The sequence below is a fragment of the Xiphophorus maculatus genome, chromosome 8 (assembly GCF_002775205.1).
Source record: "Xiphophorus maculatus strain JP 163 A chromosome 8, X_maculatus-5.0-male, whole genome shotgun sequence".
Classification (NCBI taxonomy): domain Eukaryota; kingdom Metazoa; phylum Chordata; class Actinopteri; order Cyprinodontiformes; family Poeciliidae; genus Xiphophorus; species Xiphophorus maculatus.
The window spans coordinates 7,353,795-7,378,848 of NC_036450.1; the positions used below are offsets into that span (position 1 = coordinate 7,353,795).

General features: G+C 37.6%; 1 protein-coding gene across 11 annotated transcripts in view; it reads right to left on the bottom strand.

The window, feature by feature from the left end:
• Window positions 1–25,054, bottom strand: part of vav2 (vav guanine nucleotide exchange factor 2) — a 220,561-nt gene that overhangs the window by 24,679 nt on the left and 170,828 nt on the right. For 7 of the 11 annotated variants that reach the window (XM_023338195.1, XM_023338199.1, XM_023338197.1 and 4 more), the window contains 7 exons: window positions 21,026–21,131; window positions 18,497–18,511; window positions 16,232–16,330; window positions 14,205–14,273; window positions 12,694–12,794; window positions 3,083–3,182; window positions 547–642 (listed from right to left, as the gene is read on the bottom strand). In XM_023338195.1, the coding sequence (XP_023193963.1) occupies window positions 547–642; window positions 3,083–3,182; window positions 12,694–12,794; window positions 14,205–14,273; window positions 16,232–16,330; window positions 18,497–18,511; window positions 21,026–21,131 (586 nt within the window). The remainder of the gene's footprint in view (window positions 1–546; window positions 643–3,082; window positions 3,183–12,693; window positions 12,795–14,204; window positions 14,274–16,231; window positions 16,331–18,496; window positions 18,512–21,025; window positions 21,132–25,054) is intronic. The other 4 variants (XM_023338204.1, XM_023338201.1, XM_023338198.1 and 1 more) reach the window with 1 other exon arrangement.

Genomic DNA, 25,054 nt, shown 5'->3' on the forward strand with positions numbered 1-25,054 from the left:
GTTTTGTAATGCATCGTATGGGAATCCTCTTTACAATTTTATGAATTATTGACTATGAAATGGGTTAAAACTGTGTTTGTTTAGTTTCTTTCTTTGATAAGAACCAGAAGAAACGGTAAAGGAAATCATAACTTAATAATCAACATGTTAAACTGAAACATATTTATAGCAGTTGACACAATGAGCTCTATTTATTTTTGCCAACTTCTGATGCTTTAATAAATTCACTTGTTTTCTTTTTTAAAGTGATACTGGGACGTTTCAGCTTTACTCCAATCTGACGGCTGCTGCTTTCCTCCACTAGGAGGCTTCAAACTTTTCAGGACTGCGCTTGACACAAACATTGACAGCTTGATATTTAAAGGACGAAATAGAAACTGTGAAGATTTTCATCAGCTCCGTCTTCAAAGAGATACATTTAAAGTCCAATGGAAGAGAAAGTGACAGAACTGTAGGGCATTTAAAGGCGATCTGTCAACTCACTCTTCAAATGGGATTAAGTTGTGTAAAACGGAGAATGCTGCTGGTCAGGAGGAAGCTCCTTACCTTCAGTAGTAGGTGATACTTCAGCACCCTCTGCATGGGAACCACCAAGAGATCCTGCAGCTTGAACTTGCCCTCCTGCACCTTCATGGTGCATTCCTGCAGGAACAACATGAACAGCAAGGCAGTCATCATCATCATCATCATCCTCCTCATCACATGTTGCATAACAGAGAATTGTTCATTTTCCACAAGCATTGTTAAATAATTTATTGCTGCATTCCAGTAACAACAGTGTTTTTTTTATTTTTATTATTCTGTTCTCTCAATGGCAGAAATTGAGCCCAACTGGTCTGCGTGCTGACAAAGAAATTCCTCCAAATAATGAAAACATTCAGATTAACTCTGCATCATCAGCCGATGGAGCCGCTGTTGTTCCCTCACAGCGGTTTGTGGGGAAGCTTATTTCCACCTAAGCTTATCGCTCCCTGCCAACAAGGTATTTAAAGAGACCTTCAGAAGCTGACTTAGGGCGCTACAAAGCTGGCCCAATCTGAGACGCTCTCAGACTGTGATCACCCCATTACGCCGTCAATGGCACCCAGAGCCCCTTCGCTGCTCACAGACTGCTGATGCAACTATTACACAACAGCTCTGCACAAGAAATGACACTCATTCACATTCTGCAGTTCGTGCCAACACTCGAAAGCAGTTTTTCTCAAGCTCTAACGAGTCAGTGTTCTCAGATCTTTTTGTTAGATCTCACTTTGGCAGACTCAAAATAAGCAATGCAGACTTTACAAGTTTAAACCGATTTTATTAGGGAATAAATGAAGTTTATACTAAGTGTCGGTAGGTTTCCAGTAGTTAGGATTTGGAGCCCAAAACTGATCTGGAAAAAGATTTCCTCAACACTGATTTGCTCCCCTATTGTTGGGTAAAGTTGGTCTTGGAGGATATTTTGATCACATTTTTTAAAGCAACAAAAATTCTCCACATCTACACATAAAAGTTCCCAAGATTGTCCACTGTCACATGACACGGGATTCATGGCTTATCACAGCAAAAACACAAAATCTTAGCAAGTAATTTTGGTCTAGTTTCTAGTGCAAATATCTTAACAAACTTGAAACAAGATAAACTAACTTACAAGTAACTTTTTAGCAAAGTATAGAGGCTTGATAAGTCAATAATTCCTTAATATTTATGAAAAAGTTCTTATTCCATTGGCAGATTATTTAACTTATAACAAGACATTTTTCCTGTGTTTTAAGTAAATTGCCAACAGAACTAATACTTTTTCATCAACATGAAGGAATAATTGACTTAAAACAAGCCTATATAGCTCGACAAGCCTTAAGCAACTCTCTTAAGTTAGTTTGTCCTATTTAAAGTGTACTAAGATATTTGCACGAGAAACTAGACCAAATTTACTTGGTAAGATTTTGTGTTTTTGCAGAATTACGTCTGGTTCTCTGGAAAGTTTTTTTTTCTTTTCCTATCCAAGACAGTCCAAAGGAAGCATCGTCATCTGAGGAAATAACCTCAGCCCTCTCCAGATCCCTTTTTTTGTTGTTCTTAAATGAAAAGTTTCTCATTTTCCACTTTCTTTGACACCATTCCAGGATCCAAAAGCCTCATACATAACAACTAGAATCTGCCACTACTTAGCAAACTCTTTGGAGACGCCCTGAACCTTCTTGGACACTAAGCCGTTCCTCACAACAGATGAAGCTCTTGATGTTTGGTGAAATTCCACTAGCAGTAACATTTTGGCCTGTGAACACCAAATTAATAATGACAACAAGCTTTCTTAAAGGTAACAGCAGGCAGAAGAATGACTCCACTCCATTTTAAAGCAGCCACTCTGCTCATCTACTTCAATCACCATCTTCACCAGCATTGTTAACATTTTCCCCTGAGCTCACTGCAACCATGCTAGCAGGTCATTTTACGGCGAGCTAAGTGCAAATGAGGTTTTTGTGATTTAGTTCATTTTCATTAACTTTATTAACTTTGCAGCCAATTGCATTTCATCTGAACACTCTTTATAGCAGCCAGACGCAAAGCTGATTGGAATAATAAAAACAAAAGTAGTGAAGTTTGTAAATACTCAGTTTGCAAAAAAGTGAAAATCTTTCTTCTAATATATATATATATATATATATATATATATATATATATATATATATATATATATATATATATTGGCCATAACAAAGTAATAATTTGACATTAACTTTGAAGCTGTATGCAGCAATCCTTACTTTCTGCATTCAACAGACAATACAAATAAAATCACTGCATACCTTTTCTTTTTTCCTCATCATTGCTTATACACTCTCACACACACACCTTTAATAATATTAATTCCATAAAACACAATATTTTCTGTTTTTCTTTGTTTTGTGTTTTTTCATGAATGTAATCTTGTACTCTGATGTAAAATAAATCTTTATTTTTAAAACACAATCAGTTCATAACTTAATTATTTGCATCCATAATCAGTCAAATGAACTGAATCCCACCTGCAAGTTTATTGTAATTTCTTTAAACAAAAGTCTGCATAGTTAATACTGAACTAATAAAAGTAGCTTACCTCCACTTTAATTTTCACGTCCTCCCGTGTTGCTATTAGCTCATCCAGTGTCTTCTGGGCGTTCTCCATGTGGCTGCAGTACTGACCGTAGATCAGCAACCTGAGGCGGGAACAAATCTTTGCATTAATCCAAACTGTCACGCCTCATCATCCTTTCAGGATTCAGCGGGAAAAGGACACGTTAAAGGAAGTGAGGTGCATGTGTGTTTGACCTTCCTGTCAGTTCTGTTCACATGAAGTGGACACAGAACTCACACAGACACACACAATATGCATGAATCTTAGAGTGGGACGGACAGTAAAGTGGGGGAAATTAATTCATGTTCCTTTACCTTTGAGGCTCCCAACATTTTCTCCTGAGAGACCCCTTCTTACACCATAAATAGCAATAGAGCACAACCATATCCAAAAACCAAAAGAAAGCTAACATACTGACTGATTTTTTTAAGCATTAGCAAGACTCAGATCTCTCTCTCTATTTTTTTGTCCCTTTGCTCTCACTCTGAACCAGCCTGATGACAGGTGAGTTTTAACACAGCCTGGGTTTGGTAATTCCTCGCTAAGATGCTTCCTGTTATAAGCAGGCTCTGTGCAAACGCCAGGAAAAAGGAAATAATTTGATCCCAAATTGTTGTTCCCAATAGTTTCCCTTTTTCCCTCAGGTAAATACATGATGTGACACAGAGGGTAATTTATTTTAGCCTATGGCTACAGGGCATTTTATACTGGTCCCACACATAAAATGAGTTGGAAAAGAAGACCAGAAAAATAAAATCTACAAAATTCTGTTAAGAGGACTGTAGAAAAGAGCGGCATTCAAATGTTTAGTTATGCCATGAAAACATCTCTAGGACCTGAACTAGAACTGCGCCAATGTGACAATCCCAAACATAAGACCAAATAAACACAGACATTGGTCACCAGGGGGCTGAACATGATTGTTGACAAAATTCACCAAAAACAATTACATAAGTGATAGATTTATACTCTTAATGCCTGTTGATGAATATTCAGCACATACCAAGGAGCACATTTTAAGACTTTTTGCTGCCATCTTATGATCAGTTATGTGCTAAATTATCTAAATTACATTCCAAATAATAATTTATTACAAATTTCCTCTGACAAAAAAAAAACACAGAACCTTTACTTTTCTATATAATTGTTCATAATTCCAGATTAATAACTTTTTAACGTTGGATATTTTCCAGCGTGAGATAATGCTTCTGTAATGAAAGCTAATTAAATTTTAAGACTTTCTGAATATCTTTACCATGAAAACGAATAAATATTTCAACATCTATAAGTACAAAACAAATGTACGTTAGCTTTAAGGCCTCTTGTCCAGGCAGGCCTGCCAGGTTGGGGTTTTCTGTTCTGCCCTCACCGTCACATTTTTAATTAAACTGAAAAATCTAATCTATAAATAGCCTAATGCAATATTCATCTCAATCTGACGCAAATTGAAACATCACTTGAAACAGACGAGATTGTGACTGAGATCTCTGTGGCCGTCCTCTGAGACTGAATTTGCATGCTTGAGCTACAATATGAGGCTTAATAAGAACTAATGCGGCTCTTTGGAATGTCTGAAATGTTTAAGATACAATATCAGAGATAAAAGAGAGATCACTGTCTGACTCCATAATTAGCTCTGAACTGCTCTGTGATTCCCGGCCTCCAGGCTGTGTGCCGCACATTCGTTTTAAGATTAATAACACAGTTCCAGAGGTCAGTTTAAGAGACGTTTACCACCACAGGGGGGGCAGATAAATGATTGTGTGAATAAATGTGTTCTGATTAGAAAAGTAAAGCAGGCTGAACTCGAGGCAGTGTTCGTCAGGGTGGCATCTTACTGCCAACAAATTGTAATCACAGAGCTCTAATGAAAGGCATATTTCCTGTTATCAGTGTGAGAGAAAAAATATCCCGTCGTTCCAAGCAGTGCTTCATTAGACGCTACAATGGGACACTGACACAGATCTGGGATGGTTCAGCTGGGAGCGAGTTCAAAGTCATCTTGCCTGGAGGACGCTGCTACACGTGGCACACATTGGAAGTAGGTCGTTGGCACGGCTGGCGCGATACTCCACCCCTCGCCCCTTCAACAGAGCTGGAAAGGCTCTCAAACTGAATCTTGAGAAGGGTGAGTTGGAGATGAGCACTGGCATTCTAGTGTCTAATCAAGCTCTTCGTAGATACCCGAGAGCAAGATATCTGCAAACTGGAGGCGTAGCTGCAAAATTCTGTATGCCATGCGCTTCATTTTTACTATTTTTACCTTACAAATTTGTTGAAACTGTTGGGAAATATGCAGTTTAAAAGTTTCACAAGGTCGCTGCACACAGGGATCGCTCAGAGTCCTGGTCTCTCTCTCATGGGACGCATTCACACCAGCCGTGTTTAGTCCGCTTTAATCGAACTCCAGCTCGTTTGCCTGGGAAGTCCAATACATTTGTGGAGAAGTGAATGTGCAATCGAAACTAAAAGCGAACTCCACCTAAAAATCTAGGTCTCATTTTGGTTAAATGAAACCTAGTGCGGTTCGAATGAATATGTATATGCAAGCAGAAATGAGTTATTCTGGGTAAATACAACCAAAAACGTGAGTCTAGTACGAGAGACAAATGGCTTGTAGTGTCTTACCAAATACAAGCGCTAAAATATGACACCACTTGAATTTTTGCTTACATTTTGAGAAGCAGAAAGTTGCGTTCATGTTTTCCTGAGAGGTAATTTCTTTCAGTAGTTTGTAGTGCAGCGCAACCACAGGCGAGGAGGGGAACAGCTTTTTCAAATGGTTTAGTTTAGAGGTGGGAAAGCAAACTGCAGCAGATGAAAATGTAACGGTAGAATCGACCAAATTATCATGTAAAAGCACTCATTTTCTGTTCTTTCACCTCAGCCTAAAGGTATTCTAAAAGATTTAGCTGCAAAATCAATCTATGTAAGACTTATTTTGGGTTTGATGAAGCATTACTGTTGATTTGGCCAGGATCTATAATGCCTCGTTAGCTGTTTTCAGGAAGAAACCACCAGATTCCTGCTTGAAATGATCTTGAATATCAAATATCTCATGATGCCATGAGATCTCAAAGCTCCCAGGAATTTTCTCTGGAAGAAATAAATGCCTTTTCAATCTGTTGTGCTTTTCAATAAACAAACAGGATTTTTTGTAGCAGAAAAGTTCAAACTTAGCCTCAGTTTAATTCAGCAAACTTCACTTATTTACATTTGTAATTTGTAATTCCTTAAAAGTGAACCATTTACCATCCTCCTCACTACGTGTGATGAAAAGACAAACTTCTCACCCAGTCTGGTGGTTAAACAAAATGGCTTCTGAGACAAAACTTTAAATAAAGTCTTAAATAGAAAAAATAGAAATGTTTTAGCTACAGTTCATTCAAAGGAATTGAATAGGGTAATAATAGTTTTTCAACAGTATTCTATCCTAAAACAGTTATGAACTGAGATGAACTCAGGATGCCCGTCTGTTTTTTTGTTAGTTTTTTCATTTCCTTTGCCCACACGTTTTATATGCAAGATAAGATCAGTGTATTATTTCTCTAAGACCCACAATATTAATCATGCTACTCCTGTTATGATGTCATGACCCAATTTGTTTTTAAGATGCGCTTTAATAATTTACAATAAACATGCTGTAAGATTTATTTCAAAATGTTTGTGGTTAAAATTAGACTGCAGTGTGATTTCATGGCTGCTCCCAAAGCACAAAAGTGCAAACTCACGAATCTCCATTATTGATGTGAAAGCATGTCCACATGAATAATTTCACGCTGGAAATCTTCCTAAAATGTTCAGGCTGCAAAATGGGACCAGGCTGCCAAAGGTAGAGTCCTGAACTACGAGATTCCCCAAAATGAATCCAAACTTCTCTCCAAAACGTTTATTGAAATATGATAAAGAGGATCCAATAAGATCTCGATTAGGACTGGATCTACGCTCCCTCAGCTCCGGCTCCGGTGGAACTGTAATTGAGATTAATGGGCGGCCTTGACCGGCTATAAGACAGCAGATGGAGCATGAAATGTTGCACAGACCAAAGATAGAAATTATAGAATGAATGATCAGGACATAATGGGACATGAAGGTCTTATTTGAAGATGTTTGAAGTCAGCCCTCTAACGTATTTCTTCAAATTTTGTTTTTTATGTCACACCTAAATGTTTCAGATCATCAATTTTAATTTCAAAGATAACTTAATTGGTTTCTCTTAATAAAAAATGCATTTAGAATTTTATTGCTGTTCACTGACATTAAAACTTGCAAAATCTTGATCTGAAACCTTTTACTTTGTCAAAGGAAGTAAATCTATAAGCGGTGAATAGATTTTCCCAGCAGATTACATCAAAAATACAACAACAAAAAACATTACTGGAGGTGAAGCAGTGAAGTTGGAAACAGCATCATGCTCAAAATGTGAGTTTAATTCTTGTTCTCATTCAGCTCTCTCCAAAGGAGCCCATTGTCACAGTTTTTGATTTGCGGCTCATTTAATTGATTTATTGCTTTTGCAGCTGTGGGCAGCTGTTTACAAGCCACAAGAAACTTATTGTATGCTTTTCTTCTGGGCTTCTAATAGTTTGAGTTCAATACCTGCTTAAATAGAAAATAATTATACAGGGAATTCAGAGAAGAACGCAGTCTGTCGTCTCACGCTTTGTCCTCTTGTTTTTCTTTAGCAAGTCAGTTTAACAAAAGCACTAATGGTGAGTGGAAAGGGCAGCTTGCATCATTTGCCCCCAGCCAGCTTATCATCTGCTCTGTATTTTGGAAAGAAAATAAAAACAGAATTCAGAGCAAATCCTGAGTTATAAATAATAATTAAAAAAATCACTTTTATATAATTAAAAATACTAAGAGATGATAGAGAAGTAGAGTGCTGCTCCCTTTTGCAGAAAATATTGAGATAAGATAAGATTTATTTGTCATTGTAATCAACAGATTACAACGAGATTGAGATTTGCTCGACTCGAGTTAAAATGCAGGTTATGTGTATATACGTAATATACAAAGATAAAGAAATAAATAGTACAAAATGAGAAATAAATAGACATCAGAAGATGGTTGCAGCGCCTGGAGGTGTTGCAACAGAATTTACATTTATAACAAAGTGGTGTCAAGAGCAGAAGTTCGTATGCCTTTGAATTTAGTGCCATGATTGCCGTCAGGTAAAAACTGTTTTTTTGGTGTAACTCTTCTTGCTGTACATTTTCCTTAAAATAATCAGACGTTGTTGCTACCTTTTAAGATGCTCTTTTTGAATAAAGCTTTCTTGCTCATTTTCAGGTCGGAAGATGAACTTATTTTATCAGATGTTTGATTTTTGCTTGTTAAGACACTTCACTCTGACCTATGGCTGATTAGACATTAAAATCAAGGAAGAAACCAGCGTTATGCCAACACACAATTTAGCAAACAAGGTCAGACACAGCTATTGGAAATACACCCAGATTAGTTCATATCTTCCATGCATTTCAGTAGATTAGAAGATATGGACTTTAACTAGATCACAACAAATATAAAACCTCTATGAATCTTATAATGTCATCTCAAAAAGAAGGAAAAGTGTGTCTATATTGTAATAAAATGATTGTGGACAAGAAGGAAAACTTTGCTTTCTAAGAACATCATGAAGGTCAGAATTAAATATGTCAGACAGTAAATTGCAAAAATATCTTTTTAGATACTGAAAGTTCCAGCTGTTATGGATAAATGGGCAGATATATTTACTCTCAAAACATTTAAAGAACTGCGTAAAATTAAAGCAAGCAAAATTATCCAGGCAGAGATTTGAACGCAGGTCTTAAAGGGTTAATGATGGTGCATCTCTCAGGTTACGAGTAAACTCCTTATCGAATTCATACTGGCTCTTACTGGTTTAAAAAAAATTCATCTGCTGTAGACGTAGTTTTTCTTGCACACCTTTCTCATTTTTGTTAAGCACATTCTACAGAAAAAGCTGCTCACTTAAATAAATACAAGTTTAAAGAGCTTCAGAAATTCGGGTTCACTATGGATCAAGATGACTTTAAAAGGTTACAAGAAAATATAGTGTGTGGTGCTGCAGCTTTTATGTGCTTTTCTTATATATTTGAAAAAATGTTTATCATCTTCTTCACTGAATTGAAAGTAGCCAGTAACCAGGCAGGAATTATATAAAAGAATTAAAAGATAATGAGAGGCTTTGTGTTTAGGGAAGAAAATAAAGCCAAAGTTTTGGTCATAAATTCAGCTGCCAAATGTTCACAAGTGCCGTTAGAAGTCCTATAGCTGTCCAGCTGGCAATATCGGTCTGCAGAAAACAGAAATGTTGGGAGTTTTCCTTTGGGCTTTGCAGAAGCAGTTAAAACTTCTCCTCTTCCTCCTGCTGTGTGCGTCTCTTCCATGACGAGAAAGCTGCTGCGCACGTTATTCCACCAGAAACACAATTTCGGGGTAACTGTGCCCTGGGCATCCGCCCTCACCCTAGCAGAGCAGCAAGCTGAGTCAGGCGACGGAGGAATTCTGTGAGCAAACCAGAAGTGACAAGCTGTGGAAGCAGCTAATATTCAGAGACACATGGCACTGGGACCCCCTCACCTCCACTCAGCCTTCCCAGCAAACAGCAAATGGTGGAGAACGTAGAGCAAAGGCCCTCTTTAAAGAGGCTCACAGAGCCACTATGATTAGGCCCCCGCCTGCATATCTGTGAGCCAGATTACTCCGGAAATGAGTTCTGGAATGTTGCAAATGAGTATATCAACACGAGGCTATTTAGATGCCCATTTAGTTTATGGAGCTTCCTCTGAGTGCACTTTTCCATTCCGCCTCAGTCTGGCTGTTTAAAAGCTGGGAAGATAAACCGGTGACATTTTCAGCATGGCTGCCGGTTCAATGACAAGCACACAAAAAGGCCTTTTCATCTTTTGCACCAACACGAGGAAAAAAGATACAAGCACATTGTCGTAAAGGTCACAGAGACTTACAAGCACAGATAACCAAATTAATTATGCCAGACCCCGTCCTCAGGAAACCCGCCGAGGTGCCGGAGGAGAGCTTTGCCGGTTCAAATCCCCTCGGTTACGGCTGTTTATCACCACGGAGACGCAAGATGCACCAGCGGCTTGAAATGAGGAAGGTACGCATGTCAATCACCTGTAAGTGGTGAAAGACCAGGATGGAGAGCATCTGCAAATCAAATGAATCATTTTCTTAAAATAACCCTGCGTCACATTTCAGAGAATGTCACTGAAAGGTAAACGGGAACAATGACCGGCGTGTCATCAGCACATCAGTTTATGAATAGAGAGGAAATGTTTGGTTGCTTGAAACTTCTAATTTCAGCAAAGACTGCATGTGAGTATGATACTTTGAACAAAACACTCAATATTCACTGCACTCGGTAGTCAGGTGTGTTTTCAGTTTCTGGTGTATTTGAGACTTCTAATAATCTTTATTTGTCACTGTATGGCCACAGTAATGAACATTCATAATGTCCATAGATTACATATATATGGATGAATCAGGACAGGTATTATTAATCAGATTAATCACGATGAATCAATTACTGAAATAATCATCAACTAATTTAGTAATGAATTAATAATTAACTAGAGTACACAAACTCCAAAATAGCCATTTGCTAGAGGAGCATCACACTCAAAACTGTACAAATATACAATATATACACTTTGCATTTAAGAAAAAAGAAAAAACAACCTTCTTTCTCCAAAAATGTATTTTAAGAAAACAAAATTACTTTACCTAGTTCAAACTCTGTTAAAAAAATAAAACAGACTATTAAGTCTCCTTTGTAATCTAATTATTCTCTAGTGATAAAAAAAATAATTAGAGAATAATTAGCGCTACACTGTGCTGATGCTAAATCAAGTGGAAAGGTCTGAAGTTTTCACATGTTGATGATACAAAAATGCTTTTTAGCTGCAGATGCATCATTTGCTATAAATGATCACATGTACAGTAAGGAAATTAATGTTAGGCATTAAAATATTTACTTTCTGATGTGTTAATTTGCATCTTTTAATGTAACTCCAATATTCTATAAAAAGGGTTAAGTGGTTAAATAAAAAATTAGCAGAATTTGCCCATTCCCACTCACCCCCAAATTAATCGATTTATCGACAGAAAAATTAATTGCTAAAATAATAGTTAGTTGCAGCCCTAACATAGATATTTGGTTGAAACTTTACGGCTGTCTGGTTTCAAGCTGTAGTGAATCAGTGGACAGTGAACAGCTTTTTAAAAACAAATGTAATGCGCTTATTACCTGGGAAAACATCTCAGGAATAATGAGTTACAGGCTGGAAGCAACAGGAAATCAGGATCACTGCTCACAGAAGTATTTTAGTACTTATGTATGTAAGAACACCCTGACACACACACACACACACACAGAGCAGTGAGTGACTCATTCCTGCGGTAATGGCCGCATTATTCGAGGAGGCTCCCGTTTTCTGTGGGTGCGTATAGAATCATGACCGAAACCAGAACCCATCATCACCATCATTACCATTACCAACGAAGCCGTTGCACTCAGAGCAGCAGGGAGGCAAATCACCGCTCCCGTCAGGGGTGCAAATTATCCACACGCTGCTCTTCAGCTGGGAAAGGTGGAGATCAAAGAGAAATCCCCAGTTTGCAACAAACCCCCAGGTTTCCTTCAGACTTACCTTGTGTTTTCCCACATTCACAGAGAAATCAAATAATTGAGACATAATTGCTTTTTGAAGCAAATAATGCATTCTGATTGTTCTTAGAGTTTGCAATTGTCCCTGAAATAAAAATTCTCAGTGTTTCAAGTTAATACGTAAATGAGGAAGAGCAGGTTTTTAAATTAATTTTGTTTATTTTGGTTCCATTATCTAGAAAGTGACGTAAAATGTTAACTAGACAGGATTCAGTAGTGACCAAAGTTGCTACATTTGTTACATTTTTAGTTGATGCAGTTCACATTGACATTGCACTGCGTCAAACTATCAAAACCCTTTTGAAAAGCCTGTTCACTGCCTCACCTGTGGTGGCGCTGCACCAAAAACTACTGAAGGAAACGACAAGAAAACATACAAAGAAGATACTGTATGAGCACAACTTCCTTCTACAAAACTGTAAAGAAAAATGGAGCGACGTCAGATTTTAGTGGTTGTAGGATTTCTCTTTTTGGTTAAAGATCATGAGCCATTTCTCTCACTAGTCCTAGACTTGTGTGTTTAGTTACAGCTGCACAATATTTATGCAAAGAATAATAAATTGTGATGATAAGAGAGAGAAAAGATTTACATGAATGACAGGCTAAGTGCTGCTGCTTTGTCAACCTTTGCTGAACAGAGAAACAATTGGCTTCATGCTCGCTCAGCTTTTTTTGCACACAACTTGATTTATTTATTTTTAAGTGACTTATTCTTTGTGTACTAATCCCATCAATGGGCGGTTTGGTCTCGGATACTCATCTTAATGCAGTCTCATAGAGTTGAAAGGATAGAAAAAGGCCTCTATCATTGTGTTGTAACTGGATTTCATCGCTCTGGGTCCTGAGCACAAAAGAACGCGACATGAGGTCAAACACTTGACGCGGATTACAGGATACCAACCTTTCTTTGAAGTCGAGGAAGATCTTTCCAAGACCGCTTCCTCCGCTGACCATGTTCAGATCGATGGCTCGCAGAAGGGCAAAGTGGACCCGGATTATATCCTAGGAAAACAACACAATAAACAACAGAACAGGTTGACATATCTGTATTACATGTAAAAGCAGAAAGAGGAATCTATACTGAGTTCTACAGTATTGGACATCAATATTTGATGTTACTATTGCCATATTGGCAAAACACATACAGTGGACTTTGAGGGTTTAAGAAAGAAAAAGAAAACACTAAAACTCCCTCTAAAACTGCTTAGAACTGCCTATTTTAATAGTTCAAACACCAAATATACTTTAATTATCACTAAAAAGCACAGGGAAATTGTCTTGGCAGTAGCGCAGAAGGTAATATCAGACGTTTTCCTTACCTCTGTTCTTGTAGGTTCAGCAAAGACAAGGAAAATGAATGGTGGTCCTCGATTTTTAACCTTTTTCTAGATTAAATGCTGCTTTTTCAGTAAAATTGCGACATATAAAGTGATCTAAGCAATAAATGTAAAATAATTCCACAACACAACAGAGAGGTTGAGGACTCAACATGTCTCAGATAAAAGCAGATCATACAGAATGCTAAGTTTTCCAACTGAAGATCAGATCCAACACAATCACTACGTGGTTTGCTAATCAGAGTAAAAATGCTGGTCAGAACCTGAGCAAAACCTGAGTTTTATCCCAATCCGACACTCACCACCATAATGTTTTACACCTACACTGGGTTCACGACTGAGAACTTTTATATCTCTGAGTAGGATGCTAGTTTGTTACATTTCCGAGATATATTTCAGTCAAACAAGAGTTTTCCTGAATGCCTCCTTCTTGCTGGAGACTTTGCTATTCCTGTTTTTACATTGGGTGCACATTGTTTTCCACACTGATGTCCAAGTTTGGTGTTCCAGACATAATGTTGCCACAGATGCTTTTTTTAATATACATTTTCTGTGGAAATGAGTATAACTATCATGAGCTCAATTTGTAATAATGATGATTTACGACTATTTAACAATTGGCATGAAAAGCACAATTTTACCAGATGTGAACAAAGTCAAACATGTTGGAGGTGCTTTGGAGCAATGAGTAATGACCTGTTTTCTAAACCTACAATCTAGGAAAAAAAAGCTGATTCAGGTTCGATAAAAAATGTAACAATTTTGCTTTTAAGAATCTTTTGCTTGGCATATTGAGCCACTGCTAAAAAACAAAATTTTTCCATCGTTCAGTCCAGCTCATACATCCATCACTGACGACAATGTATGAAAAAAAGAATCTTCTGTTTTCCTTTGGTGCTGTTTTGAAAACGGATATTTGCTTTATATATGAAACTATAAATTATGTATCAGGGTAGAGTACAGAAACAATAACATGCCATGTCAGTCAATCAGCTGCACACTCCATTATTCACCTGTCAGAGACATGCAGACATGCTGTAAATTCAGATTTTTCTTCGCCTGACCGCGTACTCACCTCCAGGTTGACAAAAATAGCCTCCATTTCTTGCAAACTCAAGACGTGCTTCAACGGGATCATGTAATTCTTCAAGGGGAGAGAGGAACAAATCAGAACATGCTTTACACGAAAAAAACCTCATTTTCTCAGCAGTCTTAACGTCAGAGTTTGCATTTCTTTCTTCGAAAGAGATCAATTCAAGCTTTTAGCACAAATCAATATTACACAACATGGCAAAAAGACAGGCAACATATATCAGGCCATTTACTAAATGGAAATAACACTTAGTGAGCTAGCGCTACATGGAGACGCAGTGCTGCTGCAGACGACAGGAAAAAACCTGCCTGTTATTTTCCACAGCTCTACTTTATGGCCGCCACATTTCATCATCATAATGATAACAAATAGATCAACTAAGAAGCAACATAAAAAACGACAGCCTTTATGAACCCCAACTCAATTAAGCTTTACGAGTCCTCTGATCACGAGAGGCACATTTGTTCTCATTCACTCTCACGTTGGTCTAATGTGGGGAAAAACACAGGATGCACATTTGCTTTAATGAAATTAGCAGAGCGGATGATTTGTGGCACTCAGAAGAAATCTGTCAACGACGAAAGTGATGAGTTAGCAGTGCCGATCTCAACAGAGGTTTATCATCACACCAAGAGAACTGGAGTGTTTGTGTCTGTTTTGCATGGAAGTTGCTTGACTTTACCAGTTTGTTTTGCAAAAAGAATGGCAGGGAAGATGTGTGAAATAACTGGAATATTTTTGAATGTCTCATAGAGCTCTGTTCAACCCAGTATTTAAAAATGAAAAGTTTATGGTTGGACTGCAAATCTACTGAAAGATGTACTGTATGTTCACCTAAACTGACAGGCCAGCCAAGGAGAGCTTTATGAAAGAAAACAAATATAAAACAGAGGTCGAACTTGGAGAAAAACCTGCTGGAGGCTACATAAAAAACTCAAGGCTGGGGTTAGGGTTCATCTTCCAACACGACAGTCACCCTAAACATCCAGCCAGAGCTGCAATGAAATGTCCTAGATCAAAGTATATTCACATTTTCATCCAGTCTGACTGAAGTTGAGCTATAGAAGATCAATCAAGAATGTATTTCTGTAGCTTGTAGAGAAATGCCCAAGTTCACCCAAACTGCACCTGAAGTTGATTCTTCAAAGTATTGACTCATCAATGATGAACACCAATGCATGACACATTTTTATGTTTTATTTGTTTAAATACTGAAAATTATTTACCCAGCTCCTTGAATTCAAAAGTATACGGAATTTTAAATCCTCATAAATTGCACTGATGTATTATCAGACTTTGCTCTTGTATTATAATGAGATTTAATATAAATCAAGCTATTCCTTTGGCAACTCTTGGCACCTATAATGTGCACTTAAAGCACCAGGAATAACTGTCTCCCCTGAGGGCTCAGCCAATAATAACCATATTGATCAGTTCTGTGACATTTGTGCTCCCAAATGAATTGGCCGACATTTCCATGCTGGCACACGGCTGAGGGGCATCAGGCGCCGACAACAAGGAGGCAGCAAACAGGAACCCAGAGCAAGTATGAAAACACTCACTACCTGTACGATCAACAGTTGTGGACACAAGTTTTGGCATGATATAAATTGAACCTTTTTTCTGAAGAGAAATACCTGCAGAACATTACCCTTAAGTTGTTTTTCTTTTTAATATTGATTCCTTTTAGCTGTTTATTGCTGTTGGTCTCTAGAAACTAGTGACCAGGCTCAAAATCTGAACCTTTAGAGACATATGAAGACAGATACAAAGTCAGCCTTCTATCACCTGATGAATAATTCCAGGATAAAAGGACTAATGTTTATGCAAAAACTAGGAAATTGTTTATTTTTAGTCGATATGTGTTTGTGTATGAGTCTGTGGGTATATTTTCATCAATTACATTTTAATTTGTGCACCAGAGTCTTCATGTATGCCACTGAATGAGTGAATGAGAACTTCTGAGCCAAACTGCAACTCTCAACAGACTAGTCAACGTAAGAACTCACCTTCTCAATGTCCTCTAAAGTCTTGTAGTACTTAGCTTCAGTCTCTTGGATCTCAACTAAGCAGCAGTTCCTCTTGTCATCTTCTGTCATACCCATTTTCTAGAAAATACAAAGAAAAAAACTAATTATATTAGTTTAAATACACAGTGAACTTGTTGAAGTAACCGGGATTTAAAATAAACATGTTTAGGGATTTTGCTGGTTGTAGTAAATTTATGCTGAAGCCTTTTCAGGAGTTTCCACAGTTTTCATATAAAAAGCTTGTCCTTTTAACCAGGATATAATCTTGCCATGCACAAAACATCTTGCCATGTGTTAAAACTCTGAACAGATTTTATGGGATGAAACATTGATGAGATTGGCATGAAACCCACACGCCAGTGGTTTCATACTAGATTTCTGCCGTAAAACGCCGTTTCGCGTTGTGCCAGGTAAACTGGATTACCTAACAGATTATAATGAAACTCTACCATAAGGTAAAGAGTCATTAATATTTATTGTGTTGTTGAGACAACTAAAAAATTTAATATTAGACTTCTTAAAGTTGCAGACGCTTCATATTTCATTGGCTGAAAGGCGTCTAAGAGCGTCAAAACTTATTTTCCAAAATAATTCTCAAAATTAACAATACCTTTTATCTTTGACCTTTTTGTTATTCTTCTTCTCAAAACTATGTAAGAGATGCAAAAATGAATGCCCATAAAAACACACTCTGCAAGGCTAAGGTTTAAACTCAAGATTAGCCTTGTTACATAACCTCAGATCCTTCCTAAAAAGTATTTCTTTACTTCTTTTTTCTTTCTATACCAGCTTGTTTTCTGACTTGCAGGAAAATGTGCTGACAGCAAGTTTCTCCCACCGAGTTTAGCTGTAAAGAAACGGTTCTGACAAGCCAGAAATTCATTTCATTTCATATGATTCAAGAATTTATTTTCCCAAAGGTAGAGTACATCCAGGCTTCTTTCACTTCATTTTGGGCTCTCTGCCACATTGCCTTTTTGGAGGATGACTTCTGTTTAGCAACTTGAGTAAACAGCCCTGAGCGCTGCATCGATTCATAAAAGCACTAGAGACCAAACTTGATCAATGAAGCGATTTAAATCATAGCTGCTGTTGGCGCTCTAGTTATGATTAAGGCTCCATTTTTCTCTGCTCAGCTTGGCAGGTCACCAAAACTTTTGATTGGGTTGCGTTAGAAGGGTTGAACCAAGTTCAAGTTATAAAAACACTGCTGAAGCATCTAAAGCAGTTTCTGGTTCTTTAATGTCATCCCTTTGGCTTCAGATTCAATGAAGTATGTGACTCCTGCCTTTGACATGGTGGATCATAGTATTCAATCGTTCTGCAGGTTTTTGTGGAGTGGTTCAGTTCGTACCAGCCTGAGAGAACAAACTGTGTTGTTTTAAATGATTTCAGGATCGTGTCACATGGTGTCACACAGGGCTTGATATTTGTGCCACTGCAATTTTCTTTGTATTTCATGGGCTTCACTAATATTCCAAAGAAGCATAAAATTAATTCTTGTTGTTACACAGATGATACCCCCACATACACAGGGTGACTGCTTCATGAAATCACTGAGCGACTGCATAGTTCACTGATCATAGTCTGGAAATCAGTCGACAATCAACCTGTGCTTGGTCAGTAAAAATAAAGAAAACAAAGAGAATCTGAATAAATGTAGGAAATTGACTGATTTCCACACACAACTTAGCCAACAGCTCTGTAAAATCCACAGAGCATTGGAACAAAAACATACAGATTTAATTTGAACACATTTTTATCTGGTGCGCACTTGAAGCAGCTAAACTTAAGAGGAAGATAAAGAAGAAGTAGGGGAGCCATCTGGACCAGATTTGGCCATTGACAATAAGAAACCTGGAGCTAACAATGCTTAAAGAAGAAGAAAAAGAAAGTCCAGTCCAGGCTTCAGTCCAGCATGTAATTAGAAAAAGAGAAAGAGAGGCAGGGCATGAAGCCAGCACAACAAAGTTTGTGTCTGTCTTTGTTGTGGCAGTGGGTGGTGTTCGCTGACATCACTTAACACTGCAGTCACTGAGCTGAAGTCACAGGCCCTGAGTCAGACGTTCAACCAGATGGGGTCTCCCCCGCCACCATGCATGGGTCACTAACCCTAATCGGCGGGTCATTCTCGTGGGATGCTGTGTGTTTGAAATGAAGTGATGAGGGGAAGTTAGCTGATGGGGAGAAGGAGGTTGGAGGAGAGAAGAGGGGGAGTTGAGTCACAAGCACAGCACCACTCACCTGCATGTATCTGATCTGCAGCATGAGAAGGGCAAAGCAAGTGACAAGTTTATATCACCAAGTGTGAAATAGACAATAAATGGAAAGCTGCATCATCATCTGGTCTTTGCAGTGTCTGTCGATCATCACAATGCATCCGATAAACTCTGCAAAGAACAGATGTATCCTCAAGCACTGAGCTTATGATAATATAAGCTTATGTAATGTTGCAAAAGATTTCATACACTACAACCACAAACCTCAATTTATTTCTGATAGAATTTTAGATAATGGATAATTCTCATTTTCAGTCTCCCTACGTCGATTCTTAAAGAAGAACCTTTGGCACAGTTACAGCTGTTTGTCTGTTGGGGTTTGTACATCTGAAGACTAACATATTCACACATTCCTCTTTGCAAGATAGTTCCAGTTCAGTCGTATTGGATGGAGAACTGTTTGTCACATATCCGCAGATGGATATAGGTCTGAATTTTGAATTTCGGCTCAGGAATAATCTGCTATCTAAACAATTCCCCTGCAAACTCTGCCTGGTCTCAAGTCTTTTGCAGAATCTTCTGGATCTCCCCTATATTTAGCTCTAGTAGGTGACTTTGCTATTATCTAAACATCAGCTGTTTTAGGTGAACTTTGTTCTTGCTTAAAAGGACAGTGAACATGGAATAATGAACCAAGTAGAATCTTGCAGATAAGGGTTGTGCAAATTACCACAGACCCAAAACATAAGGGACTTTCACATTTATATTTTGAAAAAGAAATGCAAATGTGTTTGTCTACAAATGCATTTTTCACAATAAGTGGAGGATATGAGTCACTTTCTTTGAAAGTTGACGTGTCTTGCTGTGTTCCTTGGCCTTCATGGTGATGATGTTTGTTTACAAATGTTCTTCACTAAACCTCTGACGCCTTCATGAAACTATTGTAATAATAACAAGACTAAATCACACACAGATGGACTCTGTTTACTAATGAGATGACTTCTCGAGGCTTGCACTGGATTTCATTTGAGGGTACTAGTTAAAGGAGGGTAAGTAGAAAAGCTCACCCTATTTAATTTGTGAAAAACGTTGACGAACCTATAACTTCTCTCCACTTAAGGAAAATCCAACATACTGTGTAGTTGCATCCGACATTAAGGTTTGTGATTATTGTGACAAAAGGTAGAAAAAAAAAATAATCAAGGTCTGCGAATACATTCGCAAGGTAGAGCATAATGGAATACGGGATTTTACCTTAATGGAAAAAGAAAATAATGCAAAACAAAACACAGTCAAAGCAAGAGATTTCAATCTACTGGCTTCTTACTCACAATCATTACTGGGTTTGTGTGAAACCAAGGCTCAAGAACGCAGCACACGCTCATAATCTTACTGTCTATACCTCGTTTCTGAACTGATGATGATACAAGTCTAAGTAAAAGAAAATGCTACAGGAGTTAAGACAATATGTTGTCATCCCACTTTGGTTGTGTGTTTATGCTTCCTTCTAATTAATGTCAGCAGCAGGTTGAAAACGATAAATTCACAAGGTGGAAAGAAATCTTGTAGTTCACAGATGGCCATAGTTTAAAGATACTGCGCCTAAAAACACACACAGAGCTCTTTACATTTACAGTCAATTATGCTGCAAATGTGTCAAAAGTCCTAAAATAAACTTTTATTGCAGTAGCATAAGTTCACACAGAATATTTTATGAAAATCCAACCTTTAATTTTACCGATACCAACAGAAAATTGAGGGTAGCAAAATTCCATGTTAGAGTAAAAGCTTTCAACAAAACAAGGAACGATTTCTCTCTTGTTCTCATTATTCTCCTGAAAACACAACGATGAACTTTATTCTGTATTCTGGCAGAGGCAAACTTTTTTTTCCCAGTATCCTGGAATTACTGGTTTGAAAGGGAAACAGGCCCACATTATCACTATAGGCTTGAGTTGCTTTTCCACATACTTAAAAAAAAGAAAATGCCACAAGCAGTTATGAAAGGGTTCCAAGTCCAACCCAGCAGTCCACCCTTACAATGCATTTTGCCTCGGTCTTATACTATAATGCAATTTAAAAAACAAATCATTAAAAACTTTGACTTCTTTATAAAATTCCCCATATATTTTCAAAATAGTAATTTCTTTTTCTAACTGATTAAGTTGTACTTTAGCTAAAGGTTAATTTTTTTTCTCTTCAGCTTCTAGGATTAGTGCAGCACTTCAAGATACATTAATTAAAAGCTTAAAAAAACATCTTTACCAGGGCTAATTGGTTTTGCAAAGGAAAAGTCTAAATCTATTAACTCATCATGCCCTCTGTGGTTCTGTAGCTAATTAAGCCCATGATGAGGATTGGTTGTCAGATTTTATGGCAAAGAGATGTCAACTGGTCAGCATGCATTACATGTTATAGTGAATTGCTCTGACTTCTTTTTTTCAAAGATTGTTTATTGTCTAGTGTGCATGCTGACGATGCTGGAAATCTTGTGTGAAAACATGCTTCAGGTAATCAGCGACTGACAAAAGGGCCTTTTATACAAAGATCTCACCATGGGTTGTCGTACTTCCACCTTAATGATGTCCTCATAAATGTCGTCGCCGTCGTCCTCACATGGCACGCAGTCGTAGATGTCATCCTCACCCAGGTCATGTTCACTGAGGAGAGGAAAAACATGCCACAAGGTCAGATAAAAATCCCCATCCAACTGATAAAAAAGTAAAACTTTAAGACAGCCAACACACCCTGGGCTGTCAAATCAGAGCCATCTCATTATCTTTTACACATGGGGGCCAGAGGGGTGACGTGATTTTAATTTCTTTAATGATTTTGTTTCCGAGGAAGAGGACGCAGCACCCAGCATTTACAAACCCCTCCGAAGTGTTGGGCTCCCATGTGGCATTTCCCTTGAATCTGTTTATATTGTTTTGGCACCCAGCTAGCTAACTGACCTTTAAATAGGCCAGAAGCCAGCAGAGCAAAGACAGTTGCTGTGGAGAGGAGCGGCTGCTGCTCCTCATGCTGTCGGAGATTATACTGTGCCTTGCCTTGCACTGCAGGTGTAATTATTGCTCAGGAAAGGGACTTTAAGAGAAGATGCAAATCTCTTTCAAAGTCTTCTCCCCCTCAAAAATTTGTATTTGAAAGGAATGAATGATGGTTTTTATGTTTGATGCCACAAATGTTGTTCCTTAAGTGTGTAAGTCCAAACTCCTAGTTTAATTTCTCATAAATTCAATATTCTTTGGTGATTATTAAGTTTTCTAACTTGAGTCACAAGTTCAGCCTCAGCAAACATCCACCTTGTTTCTCTGTCCTGAAAGTTCAGGACTGGTTCAGGTGGCATAAGATTCTCACAGTGTCTTTCACTTTCTTTAAAATTTACAGCTTCTAAGTATTTACCCAAAAATGTATGAAATCAGGGCTTTTATTTAAGGGCAACTCAGTATTTGCAGATCTTTCCATGGAATGTCACTCAAAATTACAAATAGATGGACAATTAGCCTATTCATAATTTTTTTGTGTGTAAATCGTATGGATATTATCCTGAAGAAAATGCTGGGTAAGTATCTGAAATACCTTGGTGCAATGGCATGCGACTGGCTGGTGTTTGCAAAGGAGCAAATGTAGAAGAGTCACTCAGTTCCCCTGGCGCTAATTGGCTGTACCTCCAAGAGGGCAGATGAGGAAGATGGTGGATGTTAGCTTCTGAGGTAGTGCTAACACAATTTCCACTGTGTCTAGTAAGAAATATTAAGATATATTTGGTGTTTGAACTATTAGAATAGATAGTTCTAAACATTCTTAGAGAGTAGTTTTTAGATTTTTGTGATTTGCAGACAATAGAAGGTGTCCACTGCATTTCTAATTCTGCCAAAAATATTACAACATTGATAAATACAGTTCAAATTAATTTTCTATTAATTTGATGATTAGAAGATGTAAAATAGTCTGGCTAAAATAGTCAGAGCTAAAATAAAATAAAAAGCTAAAATAGTCTGGTAATTCTTAAGGTTATCTTCTGATGTAGAGCCTGCTATTTAACAGTCACGCTAATCGTAGCATGCTAAATGTAGCTTTAAAACAAAGTCTCATTAGGAAGAGTGACTGCAGTAACAGGAAATGTGGTAAACTTTTAAAGCATCACGTGGAGAACGGTAGCACTGGGTTACTAAGGCGGTCTGTAATTTGTGGGTTCATGTTGTTTGATTCTCCAAAACTGGTTCCAGGTGACGACCTTCATCGGCTTTCAGAGCTACAATAATCCTCCTTTCACTGTCTGTATAAACATGAGGATAAGGAGAAGAAGAGTAGACGCATCTGCCCTCAATCAAAAACTCAGCTTTGCAATAATGCTCAAGTGACGTTGGTTTGAAGTTTTAATTGGGGTGTCTCAGTTCACTCTCAGTAATACGCTGCTTCTTTTTTCATTAAGTCAAAACGGCTCAAGTTGAATACTGACGAGGCTGCGTGGGAGGACAGTATCCAGCTCATGCTGTCCTATCAGCATGTCCTCTCCCAGCGGTGGGACTACAGGACCACTCTCACAGATGCTGGATGGCAGAGAGGTTACGGTGAGGCACACTCTCAACTTAATTTTGCTCTATTATCCGCGGGAGGTTATGGACATATTTTTGACCTATGAAGAGATCTAAGAGAGGAAACTTCTCCTGGGAGAAGATGGAGGAGAAATCTAAGACTAAGTGCTCTTTTATACAGTAGGATATGATAATGAAGTATAGCTCAACAAAATAAAAATACATAAAAATTAGACAGTCAATATCGACCCGCTTCTTATCCTTAGCTTTACTCTTGAATCTGTCTTTATGTACACTGGTAGTTCTGTATCTGCAGCATCTTTATCGATTTGTCATGTCTTTCTTCATCTTTTCAGTTAGAAATTTCATCATCAGTTCATTTTCAATCAGCCGGTTAATGATACTCAAGATTACCAGTGATGCATAGTCTGGATTATTCGGCTTGGATATGAAATTAATATATGAATGTCAATTGGTTGTTTCATTCAAACTCTTCCTTATCCACCTATATTTAGACTGTATTACCTCTTTTATTTAAAAATTGAACTTTTACAGGGGCACCTTTGTCTTCCACAGGGTACTATGTTTGATGCAGAGCATCTTGCAAAGGTTTCCACAAGTTCTGAAGTTCAAGGAAAACAATATCACTCATCCATACTCTTACATTGTAGATCTGGTTGTATTATTCAGTGTTGCACTTGTTCTAATCGATTCAAATTTTGTGCTTCAATGTAGAGACAACGTGTTTATGGGGATGTATAATGTCAGTTTTTCACCACACACAGCGTTTTGCGTTTAGGTCATGTAAATTAAATTTGGTAATCACTTGACCGGTGAACCTACTTCCAAGTTGTTACTGTGTCTAATACACCACAAATAAAGTATGCTAAATACAATTTACCACAGTTTTGAGATTTTCAGTTGTAAAACATTTGATAAAGTTTTCTTCCTCTAAAATTTTGCGCTACTCTGCTCTGGTTACATTACGCAATCTGTTGAGGTTTTTTGTTTTAACATTCGAGTTTTTTGAAAACCGTTGCAAAGCAAGTAGGTAATCACATTTCCAGAAAGAATGATGAAACAATAAGAGCGCTGTGAATGCAGCAGGGCTAAATTTGTATAGAGATGTCCTACATACTGTATAATGTGTGTAAATATGTGATGATATGAGAAAGAGAAAAAACAAAGATTTATCTGTATAGGATGAATTTCCAAATCTGTTCTTCTGTTGGGCTTTTGTGAGCACTTATAAATAATTCACATGCATGTGGGCATGTTGGGGTGTGTAGGTGTGTGTTTTTGCATGTCTTAGCATGAAAATGCATTGGTGGGACACAGAGTGGGAAGAAAAGGACCTTAGGGCTCAGGAATTAGGGTCTAATTTTCTGTCTAATAAAACAATGACAAGCCAGAGGGTGTCCAGTGTGTTTGCATGCAATCGGTTTAGTCAGTGCTCCAGGCATATGATGACATAGAGCTACATTAGTAAGGAGGGGGAATGGACAATGATGCACTGTATGAGAGCTACAATGCATATGTTTGATACAGCTGAGGTTTTTGTAAATCAAAAAATTATATAACATTTAGGTTTTTTAAGTTAAAAAAGATAGGTTTTGGTAAAAATGTGGCCTCAGACATGTAATAGGAGAGTATACAAAGAGTATGAGTAAAGCAGCTCATGCCTCTAAATGAAAAGGAAAAGTTTGCAAAGATTGAATTTTAAAATATGGATGGCATTTATATTTATTTATTTTTGTGACAAGCTCTTTTTATTGCTTTATACAAGAGAATAAAATCTCCCGCAACCAAGATTAAAAAAAAAAAATTGCAGCCCACTTGATCTGATTTAGTTAAAACACCTTATCTTATGCTGCCATGATCAAATAAAGCAGCTGTTATTGAAATATTGCATGTTTGGAATTCAATTCATTCATTAATTCAATTCATTCATTCATTCATTCATTCATTCATTCATTAATCATAAGATGCTTATAGAACGAAAGTTGTTACATGTTGCAAAAACAAATTACAATAATTATTAG